The sequence below is a fragment of the Physella acuta genome, unplaced genomic scaffold (genome assembly GCF_028476545.2).
Source record: "Physella acuta isolate Inbredline_101_S28 unplaced genomic scaffold, ASM2847654v3 ptg001278l, whole genome shotgun sequence".
NCBI classification, from domain to species: domain Eukaryota; kingdom Metazoa; phylum Mollusca; class Gastropoda; family Physidae; genus Physella; species Physella acuta.
In genome coordinates, this window is record NW_026732793.1 from 62,529 (window position 1) to 82,500 (window position 19,972).

Sequence of the window (19,972 nt, forward strand, 5' to 3'; positions counted from 1 at the left end):
GTTATTGTTGCTTGTGCCATTGTTATGATTAAGGTTATAATGAGGTTGTGTTAAAGACAAGCGTCTAAGCGGTAGAGCGCTAGGCTTCTAACCAGAAAGTCTCGAGTTCGAATCCGGGTTTAAGTCCTTGCGTCCACCCAGCTCTGATGGGTAACTAACTCACGTTAGAGAAAGTAAAGGCGGCTATGCAAAGTGCTGACCATAAGAAACATGTGAACTCTACATTCATCTGCCCAATGGATCGTTAGGTCTAAAGAGGATTATTTCCTACTTTTTTAAAGGCGGGAGTAGTGTTAGAGATTAGTGTCAGAAAAGGATTGGAATTAAGACACAGGATTAGGGCTTGGTTATATTTAAGGTATTGTTAGGGCTAGGGTTATGGCTAGAAGTACTAATTAAGTTTTAGTGTCCGAGTAAGGTAGCGATAACAGCTATACACCATATACAATTCGTCTATGACTACCGATATGTAAAAAATGTTAAGACGTTGAGTCGACATAAGTGAGGTTTCATCAAGGAACTTTTCGACCGTGGATCTTCATCAGCACATGACTGTGTACAAAGATGATGTACACATTAGTGGTACCTAGTTTAGTAAGCGTGTACATGCCTGTTTGCCTATTGCAATATCTTCCTCTCGATAGTTTTATATAGTTGGTGTACCGAACCACATGTGGTCACCTAAGGGGTCATCCATAAATGACGTGACACTTTTTAAACGATTTTTACCTCCCCCCTGCACTCCGCCACACATCGTACACCCCCCCCCCCGTAAAATGACGTCACACCTCGCGTTTTCTAAAGTCTACCTCCCCCCATCCCGAACGAAATGGAGTTTATAAAAAAAATATATACTTTTAACAGTGTTCGCCCCCCCCCCCCACCCTGGAAATTTTAGTCCGCCTCCCCTGAAATTTTCAAGCGTCCCCCCCGCCACCCCCGGAGAAAAGAAAAAATCTGGAAGAAACACTGATCCGGCCCGTTCATTCTCTTCCCAAAAAACAAGCCTGGTAGAAACTGGTCTTACGCACTCTCAAGCCGTATAAACGGAGCAGATCTCCAACAAGTTATCGACCTTTACATTTCGCCCCTGTTGATGTGTTACCAAAACCCGGGATCCCAACAAGAGAAAACAAAAAATTTAAATAAATTAGCATATGACTAAATATTCAGCATGTTTTACACTCGCGCAAAAATATTTTTCTTTCGGGTCCCAAATTGTGGCTGTGTATGCCACAAGTAGTTATTTATTGCTATCGATTCTTCGATCTCTCACCGATTGATTATTTCGACTTAATAGTCCTCTGCGATGGAAGGGCGTGTTTCAGTACTAAAGGTCAATGGAGTTAGGCGAACCAACGAATTGAATTGTTCGGGTTTTGATTCTTTTGGTTAACATGAATCTGAAATTTGTAAGAAAGATTTTTTTATTCTAGTGAGCAGTTCAGGTAACATTGTTACAAACACGTTATAGATTTGAAAGTTGTAGTTTTTTTAAAAATTATAGTCTCCTACAGTGTGGCGTTCGTCCTGATCCTGACCAGTGTTTCTTCCAGGCTGAACCCCCCCCCCCCCACCCCCTCCCCTCTACCGAAGGGAGTCTACCGCCCCCCCCCCCTCCCCCCGAACGAAATGGAATTTATATAGAAAATATATACTTTTTAACAATGACCGCCCCCTCGTAAATTTTAATCCGCCCCTCCCCCCTCCGAAAATTTCAAGTGACCCCCCCCCCGGAGTAAAAAGTCTGGAAGAAACACTGCTCCTGACGGCACGCGCATAAATGACGTCATTTATTTTTCTTCCGGTGTCGATATCCTGACGTGATTGAGTTTTTTTCTCTTCACCTGGGTGTCAGCTGTCACTAGAGCACCTTCATTCTGAATGTGACGTAACCGTCATTCTGAATGTGACGTAACCGTCATTCTGAATGTGACGTAACCGTCATTCTGAATGTGACGTAACCGTCATTCTGAATGTGACGTAACCGTCATTCTGAATGTGACGTAACCGTCATTCTGAATGTGACGTAACCGTCATTCTGAATGTGACGTAACCGTCATTCTGAATGTGACGTAACCGTCATTCTGAATGTGACGTAACCGTCATTCTGAATGTGACGTAACCGTCATTCTGAATGTGACGTAACCGTCATTCTGAATGTGACGTAACCGTCATTCTGAATGTGACGTAACCGTCATTCTGAATGTGACGTAACCGTCATTCTGAATGTGACGTAACCGTCATTCTGAATGTGACGTAACCGTCATTCTGAATGTGACGTAACCGTCATTCTGAATGTGACGTAACCGTCATTCTGAATGTGACGTAACCGTCATTCTGAATGTGACGTAACCGTCATTCTGAATGTGACGTAACCGTCATTCTGAATGTGACGTAACCGTCATTCTGAATGTGACGTAACCGTCATTCTGAATGTGACGTAACCGTCATTCTGAATGTGACGTAACCGTCATTCTGAATGTGACGTAACCGTCATTCTGAATGTGACGTAACCGTCATTCTGAATGTGACGTAACCGTCATTCTGAATGTGACGTAACCGTCATTTTGAATGTGACGTAACCGTCATTCTGAATGTGACGTAACCGAACAATCAGACGTTGGTAAACTTCTTGCTTAATTGTAAAGTTGGACGGGATTTCCTTTAACACAATGAAGTATTACGTGTCAACTCTCTAAGCGCTATATCGGTCGGTGACTCCGATTTCAGCCTGCTTTTCTTTTTTGTATTTTTCCCCATCCGAGAACAAACAACAAGGCAGCTGTTTGGTCACGCTGACCCCATAGATGTCGGTCAGTTTGGCGTGTGTGATAATAGAGTTGCTAACGTAATGGTATTATCTATAGTTTCGAGGATAATCTCATAATCCCATGTAGTAAATGTAGAATAAATGAGTAGCCTACATAAAACAGTGTTTAATCAACAATAGAACAATCGTGTTATGTTACCCGCTGTTCACGTGTACAACTCACACAGATTGAAGACATTAAATGTTCGGTACTTGTGTGAGCTTCAACACTACAGTCAAACATCGTATGGTGTATAGCTGTTGGGTTAATAATAGGGTAAAGGCCATGGGCGAAATTAGGGTAAGGATTAGACCCAGAATTAGGACTAGGATTAGGACCAGGGCTGGGATAACAGTCAAGATTAGGATAAGTATTTGGATAGTTCGGATTAGAACGGGTTGGCCGGGTGTTAGAGAGGACGTCTGTTAACTTGAAGGTCTTGAGTTCGAAGCCCGGGCTCGTCCATAGTGCGGCTCCGAGGTCATCCAGCTCCAAAGTGTACCTGAAACAGGTTAGGGAAAGCAAAGACAGCTGGACAAAGAACTGACCTCACTTTTTCATTATACGCCGAGACACTGAAACAGATGAACTCTACTTCACCTACCCTATCAAACATTAGGTCCCAAAGAAAAACCTTGCCTGTACTTTGGGTAGTTTGAACAAAATAAACCTAATTCACATAAGGCCCTGCCATTTTTCTCTTTAGTCTGAGCTAATCTTGATCTATTTATTATGAAATTTATTTCTCCCTTTTGACGTATTTGTCATGACATGTCGTAGACCCATTCCGACCTATTCAAACTCTACCCCCTAACATTTAAAATAAATACCCCGACACCCCCTAATCTTATCATGCGAACACTCAACACGGGAGTTAAAACTTCACGAATTCCAACCACACTTTAGTAAAAAAAAAAGCAATAACCGTCGACTCTAACCGCTAAACCCCCGAAAACAAGACGGGGAGAGAGTTTTTATCAGACATAAAAGGGGGCATTATTTCTCAGTCAATAAATTGTGCATTTATTTCTTTAGCGCCATAAACGTTTAAAGATTTGCGTGGATCAAGCGAGAGTTGACAACACGCTCGGCGCAATATCTGTTTGTGTTGGAGGATTTGAAAGCCTCGAGGTAAAAGATTTGAAGAGGCCAGTAACGCTAGAAGTAGGCCTGTTTAAACACATTGTAAAAAAGTGAAACGTAATCGATTGTGGTTTTATGAAGCATTTGATACAATCCAAATCTACTTTTTACCGTTTGATTTAACTCCAAGTGTTTGTTAATTCATGCATGACTTATAACAAAAGCACTAAATCTACATTGGATTTAATGAGTTAGCAGTTGATTTATTGACTAATAATTATTAAATAATAACTTTGACTTAATATTTTGTATATCAGTGTACAGATAGATATGTCTCTTTAAATTAGGAAATGCGTCTCTTTTAATATTTTGTTTCCAATTATTTATCTAAAAATAGAATCGGTAGTAATACTTGTGTTCTTTTCCTTTATAGTGGACTAGATAACAACTACTCAATGAAAACAACCTTTCAAATATATAAAAATAAGTGAACAAAAACTTAATGTCTTAGAATAAATGAGTAAAAGCTTTTATCGTTTAATTGTATTAGAGATTTTCCGAGTGACCACTGCTTTTAGTGTTGTATCTAAAGAAAGTAAGTTTGTTTTATTTCTTTACTTTTCCCATTAAGTTTTTGTGTGTCGTCGTTTCAGACTTTAGGATTCGAAAGGGTAGCAACAGCTGAGGCTATAATATACTCTGTCATTTTTAACAACCTAAGCATACAAGGGGATAGTGTGGTCAATAATAGCCGCCGCTTCACTTTCCCTAACGAGAGTCAAGTACCCAAAAGACCTGGGTGGACTGGATTCAAGGAGGTCCTCCAGACTCAAACCCGGGATCCGAACTCGAAACTTTAAGGCTAGTAGCTGTAAGCTCTGCCACTCGACCACACCGTTCTCAATAACATCATAAAGGCGCGTATTTTTATTTATTGAATAGCGAGATGGACGTGTCACAAAATTTCTGAGGATAATATGAATATTGTTTCAGTAAATTTCATTACATTGGATAAACCATGGACTTAGCTTGTGCTGATATCCAATCGCTGATTCTAATCTTAACCATGAACCCATTTATAAGTATGTTAATGAATCTTAACATAAACCTAGTTCTAACACTAATAATTTAATAAATTTTAATGCTAATTACAACAGTGTCGCAGTTCTGACACTAACCATAACCCTAACAGAGATTAGAATTATAAATGATTAAATCCTAGTCATCTGCTTATCAACATATTTTACTATTTTATTAAATTTGAATGTACTACAATGTATAGTGATCACCTAAAGCGCATTTACAAAAAAAACTAGACAAAACTCTTTTCTTAAAGTTGTAAGCCACAGACAGATGTAACAATGTGAAGATGGTGAAATCGATGGCTGAAGCTATGAATCAATCGGATCGATAGGAAATCTCGTTTTGTTGTTGGTTCGTCTTGTAATCAATTGTTAATCAGACCGGGTTCTGTTAGAGTGATGGGGTGTTAGTTTAGGCAGCTGGGAATATAGGCTGGGAATCGCAGCTGGTTGCAACTTATCAGCTGAGAAACGTAGCTGGACACATAGCTGGGAAATATAGCCGTGAAACACAGCCAGTTATGGCAGATTGTCATGCGGGTGGGCATATGAGTTTATCATCAAAGGTTGTTGGTCATTATAGCTGGTCACTGTAAATGGTCCTTATAGTTGATCACAGTAAATGGTCATTATAGCTGGTCATAGTAAATGGTCATTATAGCTGGTCACTGTAAATGGTCCTTATAGTTGATCACAGTAAATGGTCATTATAGCTGGTCATAGTAAATGGTCATTATAGCTGGTCACTGTAAATGGTCATTATAGTTGATCACAGTAAATGGTCATTATAGCTGTTCACTGTAAATGGTCATTATAGCTGGTCACTGTATATGGTCATTATAGCTGGTCACTGTAAATGGTCATTATAGCTGGTCACTGTAAATGGTCATTATAGCTGGTCACTGTAAATGGTCATTATAGCTGGTCACTGTAAATGGTCATTATAGCTGGTCACTGTAAATGGTCATTAAAGCTGGTCACTGTAAATGGTCATTATAGCTGGTCACTGTAAATGGTCATTATAGCTGGTCACTGTAAATGGTCATTAAAGCTGGTCACTGTAAATGGTCATTATAGATGGTCACTGTAAATGGTCATTATAGCTGGTCACAGTAAATGGTCATTATAGCTGGTCACTGTAAATGGTCATTATAGCTGGTCACTGTAAATGGTCATTAAAGCTGGTCACTGTAAATGGTCATTATAGCTGGTCACTGTAAATGGTCATTATAGCTGGTCACAGTAAATGGTCATTATAGCTGGTCACTGTAAATTGTCATTATAGCTGGTCACTGTAAATGGTCATTATAGCTGGTCACTGTAAATGGTCATTATAGCTGGTCACTGTAAATGGTCATTATAGCTGGTCACTGTAAATGGTCATTATAGCTGGTCACTGTAAATGGTCATTATAGCTGGTCACTGTAAATGGTCATTATAGCTGTTCACTGTAAATGGTCATTATAGCTGGTCACTGTAAATGGTCATTATAGCTGGTCATTGTAAATGGTCATTATAGCTTGTCATTCTAGCTGGTCGTTGTGTTCAATAGTTTGGAAGAATGAATCCTGCCATAGTGGAATTTATTAAACAAATAATTTTAGATTCTTCTTTGAAATCGACATTTAAATAATACCATTAAGAATAAATATACTCATTGATACATTTATATATCAGTGTCTTTTCTTTGGCTTCTGTGTGTATTTTTAGAAAATATTCTTTTCTCAAAATCACAGTCTTGACGTCACCAAACTAAACTCACCCCATAAAAAACAAGTCACTTGGTTAGCCAGGATTTTCTCCAAACACTAAAATCCCATTTGCCAGTTGGCGCTTGTGAGAGGCAGACGACAAATGAACGATTGATTTCAGACGTGGACTTTCTGGCATGATATCATCTGCCTGCCGTCAAGACAGAAGAGTTGGATGGAGTAGTAGGAAGGTCACAGAGAGGCGAGCGTCAAACAGATTACATATTGCTTCTTGGTAGTCCGCAATATGGAGGAGGAAATAGATATCAGTTCTAACGGTAAAGGTATGTTAGTAGTAGTATTAACGGTAAAGTTATATTATAAGTATTATCAGTATTAATGGTAAAGTTATCTTAATAGTGTTATTAACGGTTATGTAACAAGTGTTAAAACTTTGTAAGGACTATTAACGGTAAAGTTATGTTGCCAATATTAACGTAAATCTATGTTACCAGTATTAATGGTAAAGTTATATTACCAGTAATAATAGTAAAGTTATCTTACCACTATTGACAGTAAAGAAATGTTACCAGTACTAAAGTACTAATGGTAAAGTTATGTTTCCAGTATTAATGGTAACATTGTTAACATTGTTATTACCGGTTAAGTTGTGTTACAAATGTTAACGGTTAAGTATGTTACGGCTATTAACAGTAACGTTATATTGCCTGGTAATAACGGTAAATTTACGTTAAAGAAATAATTAATTGTGCAACTCTGATTACGACAAATTAGAGGTCTAAGCATAATATCTTAAGTAACGAAATATATGGGCTAAGAAGTTTAAAAACATAACATTAAAAATACTACTTTAAATATTTAACTGTTTGCGAATCGCAAACATACCATATACCACAAAATTAAACCCTTTCCACCATCCCCTATCCTATATAACTGTTTCAAAATTATAATTTACCTAGTATACCCAATCTTGTTTAATTAACATTACTATGACATTTTTTTTCTTTAAACCATGACACTAATTGGTAATTACAAAAAAATATTTATTTTATAAGTCATGAGAGTTGCAAAGCTGTAGCAGAAATCGCTTTTTACAATATAATTAAAAACACTATTTGTAAAAAAAGTAAGATATATTTGTGCAAGCAGGCTATTGTGTCTTAAAACTATTCCACAATGTTATTGTTTATTTTACATTTTCAATTATAGTATTTATATAAATGCTGTTCTTCAAAGGGATAAGACATTTTTTAATGACACAAGACCACACGAAAATCGACTTTTCCTTTCTCCATTTAGTCCAGTACCCACTAAAGTGGGGATAAAGTGAACTGGTTAAGAAGGTATTCGAACCTTGGTCTAGTAAACTGACATATGTCATCTCGACCTACTCAACTATTTGTGCTGTCAATAATCCTTGAGTGTCGGCTAATCAGTTCCTGGCAGTAAAAAAAAATACACAATGTAAACAGCTCACTGTAATATAGACGACTTGGCCAGAAATGGCTACGTTTGGCTTAAAGAATAGCTTTTTGTTTTAATATTTTTGTTGCGTATGGATTTTAAATGCCGGAGTATATTTATACAATGAGATTCGCCTGTATCAGAATTTCAACATACAAGGTCACACTAAGACTAAAGTTTAGGTTTAGACTAGAGTTAATGTTGTGTGTTATAATTATAGCAATGATGTAATATTATTTATTGAAATTAAGGGAAATTGTTTTAATTGATTGTGCTTATATTAAGTTTTACTTACTAATTGTAATTAGTTATTTAAATTACAGTGCAGTAGTTTTAAATATGTTTTAAATTATATTTTACTACTTGTTTTAATTAGTCAAAAGTTATAAGTAGCGCAAATGAAATTAGCATTGTTGCTATTATTAATATCTAAGAGGACATTTTAAAATTTCGTGTTTTATAACTAGATTTTATAAAACTTTTTATTTAGCAATAAATAAGCTTAAAATTATATTATAAACATAATTAGCGGTATAATTAGCGTTTGTAATTAGTAGTTTTAATGAGTGGACTTTTATCGTTTCAGAGCAAAGTGATGGTGTGTCGACACCAACGACAACGCCAACACCACACATCACGAAATCTGGTGCTGATGTCGAGGTGAATCACCACATTCTATTTTTTTTTGTTTAAAAAAAAGTTAAGTTTCCTTTTTGAGCCTGACGGTCCATTGGACTAGTGAAGTAGAGTTTACCTGTTTCTGTGACCTCGGCATGTGAACAGATAGTAAGGTCAACAATATGGCCGGTCGTCTTTACTTCCCTAATGTGGGTTAGGTACCCATCATAGCTGGGTGGCCTCAGGGACGTTCTACTGCTTGAACCCGCATTCGAACTTGAGACTTTCGGGTTAGCCGTCTAGCGCTAAGCACCACAGCCTCTACTTGATTTGCTTTTTAAAACTCTATTTTAAAACGGATATGGGACGGCGTGGTCGAATGGTAGAGCATACGACTGCTAACCCGAAAGTCGAGTTTAAATCCCGGTTTCGTGTCAGTAGAACGTCGTTGTGTCAACCCAGCTCTGATGGGTTCATGACTCGCGTTAAGAAAAGAAAAGGCGGCTGGTCAAAGTGCTGACCACAATATCCCTTCACATGCCGAGATCAGAGATGCAGGTGAACTATACTTCACCCGCCCAAGTGGGCCGTCAGGCTCGAAAGAATACTTTACTTTAGTACTGATAATACACACGTGGTTACCATGTTAAAAAAAAACCCACACTAAATGTAGCTGTATGTTTTCTGTTTTGTAAATGTAAAACTGTAACATCATCGTTGTGTTACATTACATTCATTTCGATGGTACGTAAACTTTTTTCAGGGTCGACAATCGAACTTGGACAAGTTTGTTACCCTCATCCAAAAGGACCCACAGATGAGAACAGACTTTGAGTGTCACGAGTTTGTTCCCTTTCTCAGAAAACATATTGAGTGGTTTCATAGTCTTAAACAAGGTCAGTACGTGTGTGTGTTTGTGTGTGTGTGTGTGTGTGTGTCGGGGGGGGGGGGGGGTGATGAGATACGCAAAGTTGTGTGTATGAGGAGGAGGATGTCGGTTTAGTGTGTAGGAAGTGTGTTATGGTTGGGTGTTTGTGTCAGGCGGGCGGGGAAGGTTAGGGGTGTATGACTGTGTGACTTTGTGTGTGTATTGGGAGGGGGGAGGGTGGTGGTCAGTAATTGTGTTTATCGTAGGTAGCCTTGGTTGTATGAGGAGTGTGTGTTGGGGGGGGGGGGGGGGGGAGGCAGAGTTTCTTTTGAGCACCTCTTCTCGTGGGGGCACTACACCCCCCCCCCCAACCTCGGAAGCACATTCACCGTCCCATTTTTCTATCCCCACCCAACGAAATAGAAAAACATGATTTGAAAATAAATATACATTAAGCAGAATTCTCCCCTTCAACTCGGAAATTTAAGCCCACCCCCTTGAATCTCCCCCTCCCCCCCGGAAATAAATGATCGGCATGGAGACAGCGGAGGATCAAATGATGGGCAGATAGGGCTGAGACCAAGGGCATCTGGAATTTAAAAGTTAGCAGAAAATAATACTTCTAGCTATGACACAATAAGTAGTCATGTTGAAAGCATAGTCAGGGGGTCCCATATATTCTGTCAGATAAGTTGTATACGTTTTGATCTTGTTTGTCAGATCAAGCTTATCCACTCCCCCCCCCCCCTCCCCCCTCCCCTCTTACCCCACCCCCTCCCTTTTGTCCGTATGAAGGGGTTAAATGTTATCTGAAGCACGTGGCCTCTCTCCCTTTAATCAGCAAACGTGTTATTTTTGCTAAGACGAGAATTAATCTTGCAGAAATAAACATAGCAAATCTTATGCGCTTTAAAACGTACTCTCACCTTCACCTTCTATATATTGATGTTATTTTAAATATCAAAACAACGCAATTTAAAAACCTACAATTTTATATTCAGATCACAAAAATTATTTATTTCGTAGGATAAGTCTGATTGTATATTTTTAAATGTGCGAACTTTGCCCTTAGCGCGACGTTTATGTGCTGACCTATGACCTATATCTGTCAGATAATTTGTACCTTGACGCTTTTGATTGGTGTTTGCATGAACCGCGCGCGACTAATATTTTTTGATTGGCGTACCGGCATAAACAAGGTACTATCAATTTGTCATTTTGGGGCAACACCAGCATTAAAGTGCACGCTAAACACGCCAATCGATAGACAATAAATTATCGATCACTTCTTCTGTGGAATGGTATGGTAGGGGTGATAGAGCACTCGATGGCGAACCCCAAAACCCCGAGTACCTGGGTTCGAGTTTGTATGATGTAAACAATTAAGTAAGGTGAAGTCTGGCGTTGTCGGGAATGGGAAAGAAGAAGAGACGTCTTCGAACACTTCCATTGTCTAAAAAAATGGACACCACATTCTTCTACTATACGATTCTATGTGTATTGCGTAAAGTCCAAATAACATTCTATTTTTTGGAGTATAAATTGAAATTTTAATTTTAAAACACGAAACAAAAATACCAATTATTAATTAATTGGATGACACACCGGCCGACGGCGTGGTCGGACGAGAACACACGTGATTGCTAACCCAAATGTACAGAGTTCAAACCCCGTGACACAAAGCTGGGTACAACACACCAAGAATAAAAAGCAGGCTGATTTCGCATAAACATGTTGACATGAATTCTGTTGGAGGAAATCACCTCCAATAATGCAATGAAGAACGAAGAAGTTGAAGCTAACACGCCAACCTAATTTCACCAACAGAAAGTGATAGTTTTTTACGACGCACGAAATTTTTATTTGGCGAGACTCAGCTGAATAAATTGTGTTATCGCGTGTGGGGATATTGTTAATATATTCAGTGTGGGAGATTGTTAACAAATTCAGTGTGGGAAATTGTTAACATATTCGGTTAGAGAGATAGTTAACATATTCAACAAGAGAGTTTGTTAACATATTCAGTGTGGGAAATTTTTAACAAATTCAGCGTGGGAAATTGTTAACAAATTCAGTGTGGGAAATCGTTAACATATTCGGTGTGAGAGATTGTTAACAAATTCACTGTGAGAAATTGTTAACATATTCGGTTAGAGAGATTGTTAAAATATTCAGTCTAAGAGAGTGTTAACACATTGAGTGTGAGAGCTTGTTGACATAACTGGTCACATCCAATTATAAACCGTCCGCTTCCTACCTGCCTTATCACCTACTGGCGAAATAATTCGCAACAGCCGCGCAGAAAATAAACTCATGATTGGTTAGGTCATGTGATCTCTCGCGTGCAGTTCAAGAACACAAACAGACGATAATACACGCTTACGCTATCACGATGAACGTATGACTAACGAGCTCAACTTATTTTCTTCCAAATTATCGTAAGGTCGCAGTAGAACATACGTCAATGTTATCAACATAGAGTGAACGGTGAAGGGTTATAAGTTGGTGGTGCCACGCCCACCAATTTTTTAAAGGCCATATCCCTCCTTCTCAAGCTTAACATACATACATTGGTATCGATACAATGAAAACGATATATTTTTAGTTTTGGTATATAGGTCTATATTTTTCCCCTGAAATAATTGAGGTTTGAAAATTCCGTGCAACAGGCTAATTTTATGATCAGCAGGGCAGTAGAGTATGCTGTGGATTTTATGGTTTACTGGTGGAGTTTGGTTTTACTGCGAAGGGGTTTAATTAATATGGGGTTGGAGATTAGGTTAAAATTAGTTTTAATGATAGGGTCACGGTAAGGTTAATTGTAGCAATGTAGAGTTAGGTTGGTAATTGATTAGGGGTGGGTTGGTGATTGGTTTGGGGTGGGGTGGTAATTGATGACGGTAGGGGGGGATGATGACGGTAGGGGGGGGGGGTGATTGACGGGGGAGGTGTGGGGGAAAAGGGCTATGTTCTTCTTCCAAAGTAGTGGTCCCAACAAAAAGATTTCATTCGTCACTAGACGGAGTAGATGACTGTATGGAACACCACCTGATCTTTAGTGAACTACCTAGGTCACCAATAAAATGGCTCTTTACTCGAAAAGGTTAACGGATCCTTCCATAGAAGAAACTACAAAACTTAACTTGTAAATGTGGTTCAAACTCGACACAGGAGTTTAGTATGCATGAGTTAAAATCTACAGCTAAAATACCGATAAAATATTAATTCCACATTTTATTGACACATTTATTCCAGGTAGTATTCAAGAAATTATTAAAAGATGCAAATATTTACGTGTCGAGCCGGACTCAATTTTCATCAAACAAGGCGACACAGGAGACAGGTAATTGACTAATTAATTAATCCTCAGTCCACTTAGCTTTGATGAGTACCTGACTATAGGCAAACTAAAGCGGCTCCGCATGATGCTGACCGCACTATTCTTTTATAAGTGTAGGTTATTGAATCAAACGAACTCTACTCCATCTACCATCGGAACACCAGTTCTGAAAGAAACTCTTTCATTTAAAATAATTAATGTTAATTAAATGAAGTATACATTTTAATTAAACACTTTGATGGCGCTATTTCTCTGATAACTAATTAATTTATTTGTCGTTATAATTGAAGTTCCCAATTTTCAACTCTGAAGTATGGTCAGTTTTACTCAATAAAGAATTTGTCTTCTGATTAAGTTCTATTTAAAATACCAAGTTTTCGTTTAACACTCTGGTGCCGACATGACCAAAAATAAATTGTTTCTTAAGTTCTAATAAATCCCCAAGTTTTAGGTTAACTTTTTGATGTCTACATTTGCACACAAAAAATGTTTTAACCCTTTGATGTAATGTAAACATATCCACACAAAAATGTTACACGTTTAAGTCTTAAAACCTAAAATTTGAGTTTAACCCTTTGACGTCTACATCTCCAAACACACACACACAATTGTTACACGTTTAAGTTCTTATTAAATCACCAAATTTAAATTTAACATTTTGATGTTAATATTACCAAAAAAAAATAATAATTTGTCACTTGTTTGTGATCTAATTAAAATTAAAAGCTCATGGTTGCTAAACTGAAACGTCTCGAGTTCAAACCATCGGGCAGATGAGGCTGGGTACAGCCACTCTTCTAGGAGAGACAACTCCAAAATCAAACAACTGCTGTTGAACAAAGACTATGGAAGCAAATCCAAAAAAAAGCAGGCTGCAATTGGAGTCAGTGGTGCATAACAAGTAGACACGTATGCTTAATAATGTTGGAAGGGATCCCTTCAACACTAGAATTAAGAACGAAGAAGAAAACCCCAAATTTGAGTTTAACCCTTTGATGTAAAAATATCCCCAAAAAATTTGTTACACTTTTAAGTCTTAAAGATCCAATTAAAACCCCAAATTTGAGTTTAACCCTTTGATGTTCCCCAGCATGTTTGCCATCCTGAGGGGTGAGGTCTCCGTGCACGTGATCTTCGAGTCGGAAAACGAGAGGGAGTGTCTCAACAGGGTGGAGGCCGCGCTGGGCAAGAAGAAGTTCAGTAAAAACGATTTCGGCAACGAAGTGGCCCAGAAAAGTTTGTATTCATTTTAAAATTTTCTTTACACTAATTTTCCGATAACGCCATAATGAAGAATCTTCTTTTGAAAAAAAAATTGGTTTATGGTAATACATTGTAACCAAATAATAACTTGTTGATTTAAGGCTATCCTAACAAGAACAGTGTTTCTTTCAGACATTTTTCTCTGGGTGGGTACTTGATATTTTTAAAGGGGGGTGGGGGGTTGGGGCGGAGGCGGACACTTGTTAAAGTATATATTTTCACCCCCGAGAGATTCCTAGCAGAAACTTTGAACACGAACTCAGACCTTACGTCCTATCCTAGCCCAAGTCTTACAGTACAACTTTAAACCTAAGAATAGTTTAAGTTTATTGCTGGGAACTAGCAAGCGGATTTAAAACTTTCATTTGCTACGACATTTAAATAACAATTTAACAGTGGAAGCCCCTAGGTGTGGGGACACCTGAATTTGCTTTCCGACATCTCTCCCGGGGTGGAGAAAGGGTGAGGGTCGTGTTGACCCGCCCCCACGCCGAAAAAGAAAATTATGGAAAAAATATATTACTTTAACCCATGTTTTAACCACCACCCACCCTCACACTGGAAGTTTCAAATGTCCTTATCTTCTGTTGAATAAAGTCTGAAAGAAACATTGGGTGACGCTCGCTACATATCGAATCAACATCTCTAATTTAACCGCAAACAAAAAAGTAATATAAAACTGTCTGTAAAATATTTTCGGAACATGGAATCGATATTGAACACAAACGATAGCTGTACCTTGTTCTTCTTGAGACAGTTTGAATTTAAGACGTTCTGACCCATACGCGACATTGTTAAGCATAGAGCTATAAACTTGGTTTGGGAGGGGTGGGTCAGGCATAGGGGAGGCACCAATATCCTTTGGGTTTAACTGATGCGGTACAAAGACGAATCGATTGGACCCCCCTGGTGTATGACGTAAAACATGCATTCTTTCATTAGCACCATTCAGAAGATAATCAATGCCTACGCTTCTTTTGTGTGTGATTTAACGGTTATATTTTAAATGACGCGAATTAACACCACAAATAGCTCGTATAGGACCTTAACAATAAGACTCAAATGAACACCACAAATAGCTAGTTGCGGATCTACAACAATAAGACACAAATTAAACCACAAATAGCTCGCATATGAGCCACAACAAAGAGACTCAACACCAGTAATAGATCTCAGCGGAGCTGTATTGTGTCACTGTTCATTTGTGACAATAGCAACATGTCGTTTCCTGCCCCTGTAAAATTAATGTTTAAAATACCAAAAGACACTTTACATTGTCTTACAAGTGCTGGTGACACGACCCCTCCCAGGCTAATTAAACTTAATTAAAATCTTAATGAGATCTCAGATTTGAAATTGAATACGTTTCTTTTTATAGTTTTTAAACAGGGAATTGTTAGTAGTGGTGTTTTTGTGTTTTGAACTTTAACTGGTTGGCTGGGCATATTTTGTATGAATTGGTTCTCAACAATCTTCATTTAATTAAAGCCTTAATTGTATAAAAAAGTAGTATAATTGTAACGTAAATGGCGTGTATGTTGTGTTTGTTACATTATTTTGAATTTGGAAGCTTTGCAAATGGGAACATTACAGTTGTTACATTTTTCAAAAGCTAAAGTTCCTCTTTCGAACCTGACGGTACATGAGTGAAATAGAATATCTGTGACCTCGGCATATGAAGAGATAGTGTGGTCAGCACTATGCCCAGCCACCTTTACTTTCCATAACGTGAGTTAGGTACCCATCAGAGCTGGATGGACTCAGGGACGTTCTACTGACTTGAACCCAGATTTGAGCTCGAGACTTGCGGAAAGTCTTCTACCACTAGACCACGCCGTCCCATGACAAATTTGTAGTTTGACAAATTATTACCAATATGAAATTTTCTAGTTTTCCAATCATCTTCTATATTAATAATGTAAAAATAGAAACATTGCCTTATGTATTTGAAAAAGTTTGTTTCTTGAAAAATAAATGACAAGACATGTGTTACGTAAACCAGTTACAGCTATTTGTGGTGTAAATTCCCGTCTCATTGTTAACGATCCACTACTAGCTATATGTGGTGTTAATTCCTGTCCTATTTATAACGGTCCACTACTAGCTATTTGTGGTTTCTTGAAAAATAAATTTCAAAACATATAATACATAAACCAGGATCATAACACCTTACCCCCACCCCTCTCTCCCTCCCCCCCCCCCCCAGCGGCCGGAGCGTGTATAGGTGAAGTAGCCCTCGTCAGTGAGAACTGTATGCGGACAGCCAGCTGTTTCGCCTCCACGCTGTGTGAGTTCGTCGTCATAGACCGCGCGCTCTATGCCGTGTCTGTCAAGGAGGTCATCGAAAAGGAGTTTCAGGACAAGACCAACTTCGTGGAGAGGAACCCGTTCTTCAAGTACGTGACCTTGATCTGTTTCGGCCTTCGATGGGTTTTCTTTGTCGTGTTTTCTAAGAATATGCCAATTTTTTTTTTACTAGTAGATTACTGATGATCATTTTCCAAATCAACGCTCTAATCAAATAATAAACAGACATTTTAAATTTATTGCCTAATTTTCCTCAACTATTTCCTATTTTATCTAACAATTTCTTCCGCTATCACGAACTATTGGCTACCTTACCCGAACTATTTTCTATCTGAACTTTTGTCCAACTTAGCTGAACTATTTTTAGCCTTACCTTAACTATTGTCAAACTTATCTCAACTACCTTACCTAAACTATTGCGAACCTTACGTGAACTATTGCTTAACTTACCTAAACTATGTCATACCTTACCTGAACTATTGCCAACCTTACCCGAAGTATTTACTAAATTACCTAAACTATTTTTAACTTTACCTGAACTATTACCGAAAGTACCTGGACTGTTGCTTACCTTACCTGAACTATTGCCAACCTTACATGAACTATTTCCTAGCTTACCTGAATAATTGCCTACTACAACGCCTTTATTGTGTGTATTGCCTACCATTACGCCTACATCCTCCAGTACTTCAACTATAGACTGTCTTAAAACTGTCTTTACCATAACAACACTACTGGGTACATTGATACTCCATAACATAACCAGACAATTAACCTACTTGATAAATTATACCCGGGTCCTTTAACAAGGCCACTAATTCTAAACGGAATTTTATAAAACATGTTACTTTAGTATCCTAGCCTGACATTGTTCGTAGAGTGATAGACTAATAATGAGTAGACTTGTCAGAGTCACACAGACTCTACTGACGCTTTGGTCACGCAGGACTGCTGACTCTACTGACGATTTAGTTACACAGAACTGCTGACTCTACTGACGCTTTGGTCACGCAGGACTGCTGACTCTACTGACGATTTAGTTACACAGAATGCTGACTCTACTGACGCTTTGGTCACATATAAGTGATGACAACTGATCACGGTGTAACACCGACGTTCTGACTCAACAGTTGACTCTTCTGTAGGTCCTGGACGCCGCGTCAGAGGAACCAGTTGGTCATCAGCTTCAAGAAAATCAAGATCGGCTACAGCGAGAAGTTGGCTAGACAAGGTCAAGAGGTTGACAATGTCTACTTTATATACAAGTAGGTGGACAATGTCTACTTTATATACAAGTAGGTGGACAATGTCTACTTTATATACAAGTAGGTGGACAATGTCTATTTTATATACAAGTAGGTGGACAATGTCTACTTTATATACAAGTAGGTGGTCAATGTCTACTTTATATACAAGTAGGTGGACAATGTCTACTTTATATACAAGTAGGTGGACAATGTCTACTTTATATACAAGTAGGTGGACAATGTCTAATTTATATACAAGTAGGTGGACAATGTCTACTTTATATACAAGTAGGTGGACAGTGTCTACTTTATATACAAGTAGGTGGACAATGTCTACTTTATATACAAGTAGGTGGACAATGTCTACTTTATATACAAGTAGGTGGACAATGTCTACTTTATATACAAGTAGGTGGACAATGTCTAATTTATATACAAGTAGGTGTACAATGTCTACTTTATATACAAGTAGGTGGACAATGTATAATTTATATACAAGTAGGGGGGCAATGTCTACTTTATATACAAGTAGGTGTACAATGTCTACTTTATATACAAGTAGGTGGACAATGTCTACTTTATATACAAGTAGGTGGACAATGTCTACTTTATATACAAGTAGGTGGACAATGTCTACTTTATATACAAGTAGGTGGACAATGTCTATTTTATATACAAGTAGGTGGACAATGTCTACTTTATATACAAGTAGGTGGACAATGTCTACTTTATATACAAGTAGGTGGACAATGTCTACTTTATATACAAGTAGGTGGACAATGTCTACTTTATATACAAGTAGGTGTACAATGTCTACTTTATATACAAGTAGGTGGTCAATGTCTACTTTATATACAAGTAGGTGGACAATGTTTACTTTATATCCAAGTAGATGTACGATGTCTACTTTATAAACAAATCAGTCTATTTAAACAGAATCAAGCAGGCATTGGAAGAATATGTTGGATTCTGAATGAAACAAGATTTGTTTAGTAAAAAAAAGCGTTTGGATTAAAAACAATCTATCACCAATCCTAACTCTATAAAGCTGTAGTGTACGCTACCGATCATTTGAATACTGGATAAAATTAGAATTTAAAAAAAAATATTTAAAAATTATATATTTCTATTGTCGTTCTTTAACGATATGTTGATATGTTATATCGTTCATCCAAAATGTACCAGGGGTGATGTGGAGATACAGATAGACAGCAGCTACTACGAGAGACAGTACCCACAGCTGTACACGGAGATGAAGAAACTGTTACCTGAGCTTATTAGGGAGTGAGTATACCTCTACTACACTTGTACACAGCTCATTAGAGTACATTAGTACACATCTACATCATATTGGTCATATTGTACACAGCTCATTAGAGTACATTAGTACACATATACATCATATTGTCATATTGTACACAGCTCATTAGAGTACATTTGTACACATCTACATCATATTGTCAGATTGTACACAGCTCACTAGAGTACATTAGTACACATCTACATCATATTGTACACAGCTGATTAGAGTACATTAGTTCACATCTACATCATATTGTCATATTGTACACAGCTCATTAGAGTACACTAGTATACATATACATCATATTGTACACAACTCATCAGAGAGTAAGTACACATCTAAATCATATTGTGCATATCTCATCAGAGAATTAGTAAACATCTACATTGTACACAACGCATCAGCGAGTGAATACACATGTACTTCATTAGATAGTGTACAAATTCCTGTACACATATATAGTTCACAAAAATTCTTAAAGCTAGTAGGCTGCATGCCCTACAACGCCCAAACGAACATGTCATTTCGTACACAACTTGTACAACCACACTGGAGGAGGGCCCGCAGTATAAAAACAAGTCATATGTGACATAAACCTCTCAATTAAACACGTATCAACGTATCTTCTTCTGAATTTTAATGTTAGACGAAGCTTCCTCCAACACAAATAAGTATGTAGGCTACATGTCTATATGTTAATAGCCATCTGGTCCATTAACTACATTGAAGGGTTTGTAATACTTTAAAACAAATAGTTTGAATGCATGAAGTATTTAAAAATTTATTTTTCGAAGTTCGTATCCAGATTGAAATAGTGTACATGTAACTAAACCCCTAAAATAATGAGTTTTTTGTCGTAATTAGATACAATA

General features: G+C 37.8%; 1 protein-coding gene across 5 annotated transcripts in view; it reads left to right on the forward strand.

The window, feature by feature from the left end:
• LOC131957918 (uncharacterized) overlaps window positions 1-19,972 on the forward strand; it is a 44,561-nt gene that overhangs the window by 12,909 nt on the left and 11,680 nt on the right. For 2 of the 5 annotated variants that reach the window (XM_059322766.1, XM_059322763.1), the window contains exons 2-10: window positions 6,715-7,013; window positions 8,741-8,814; window positions 9,536-9,668; window positions 12,896-12,983; window positions 14,071-14,216; window positions 16,450-16,639; window positions 17,696-17,789; window positions 17,910-17,935; window positions 18,983-19,081. In XM_059322766.1, coding sequence (XP_059178749.1) covers window positions 6,977-7,013; window positions 8,741-8,814; window positions 9,536-9,668; window positions 12,896-12,983; window positions 14,071-14,216; window positions 16,450-16,639; window positions 17,696-17,789; window positions 17,910-17,935; window positions 18,983-19,081 — 887 coding nt within the window. In that variant the 5' untranslated portion in view covers window positions 6,715-6,976. Of the gene's footprint in view, window positions 1-3,861; window positions 3,945-6,714; window positions 7,014-8,740; window positions 8,815-9,535; window positions 9,669-12,895; window positions 12,984-14,070; window positions 14,217-16,449; window positions 16,640-17,695; window positions 17,816-17,909; window positions 17,936-17,999; window positions 18,026-18,982; window positions 19,082-19,972 lie in introns of those variants that run through there. The other 3 variants (XM_059322768.1, XM_059322765.1, XM_059322764.1) reach the window with 3 other exon arrangements.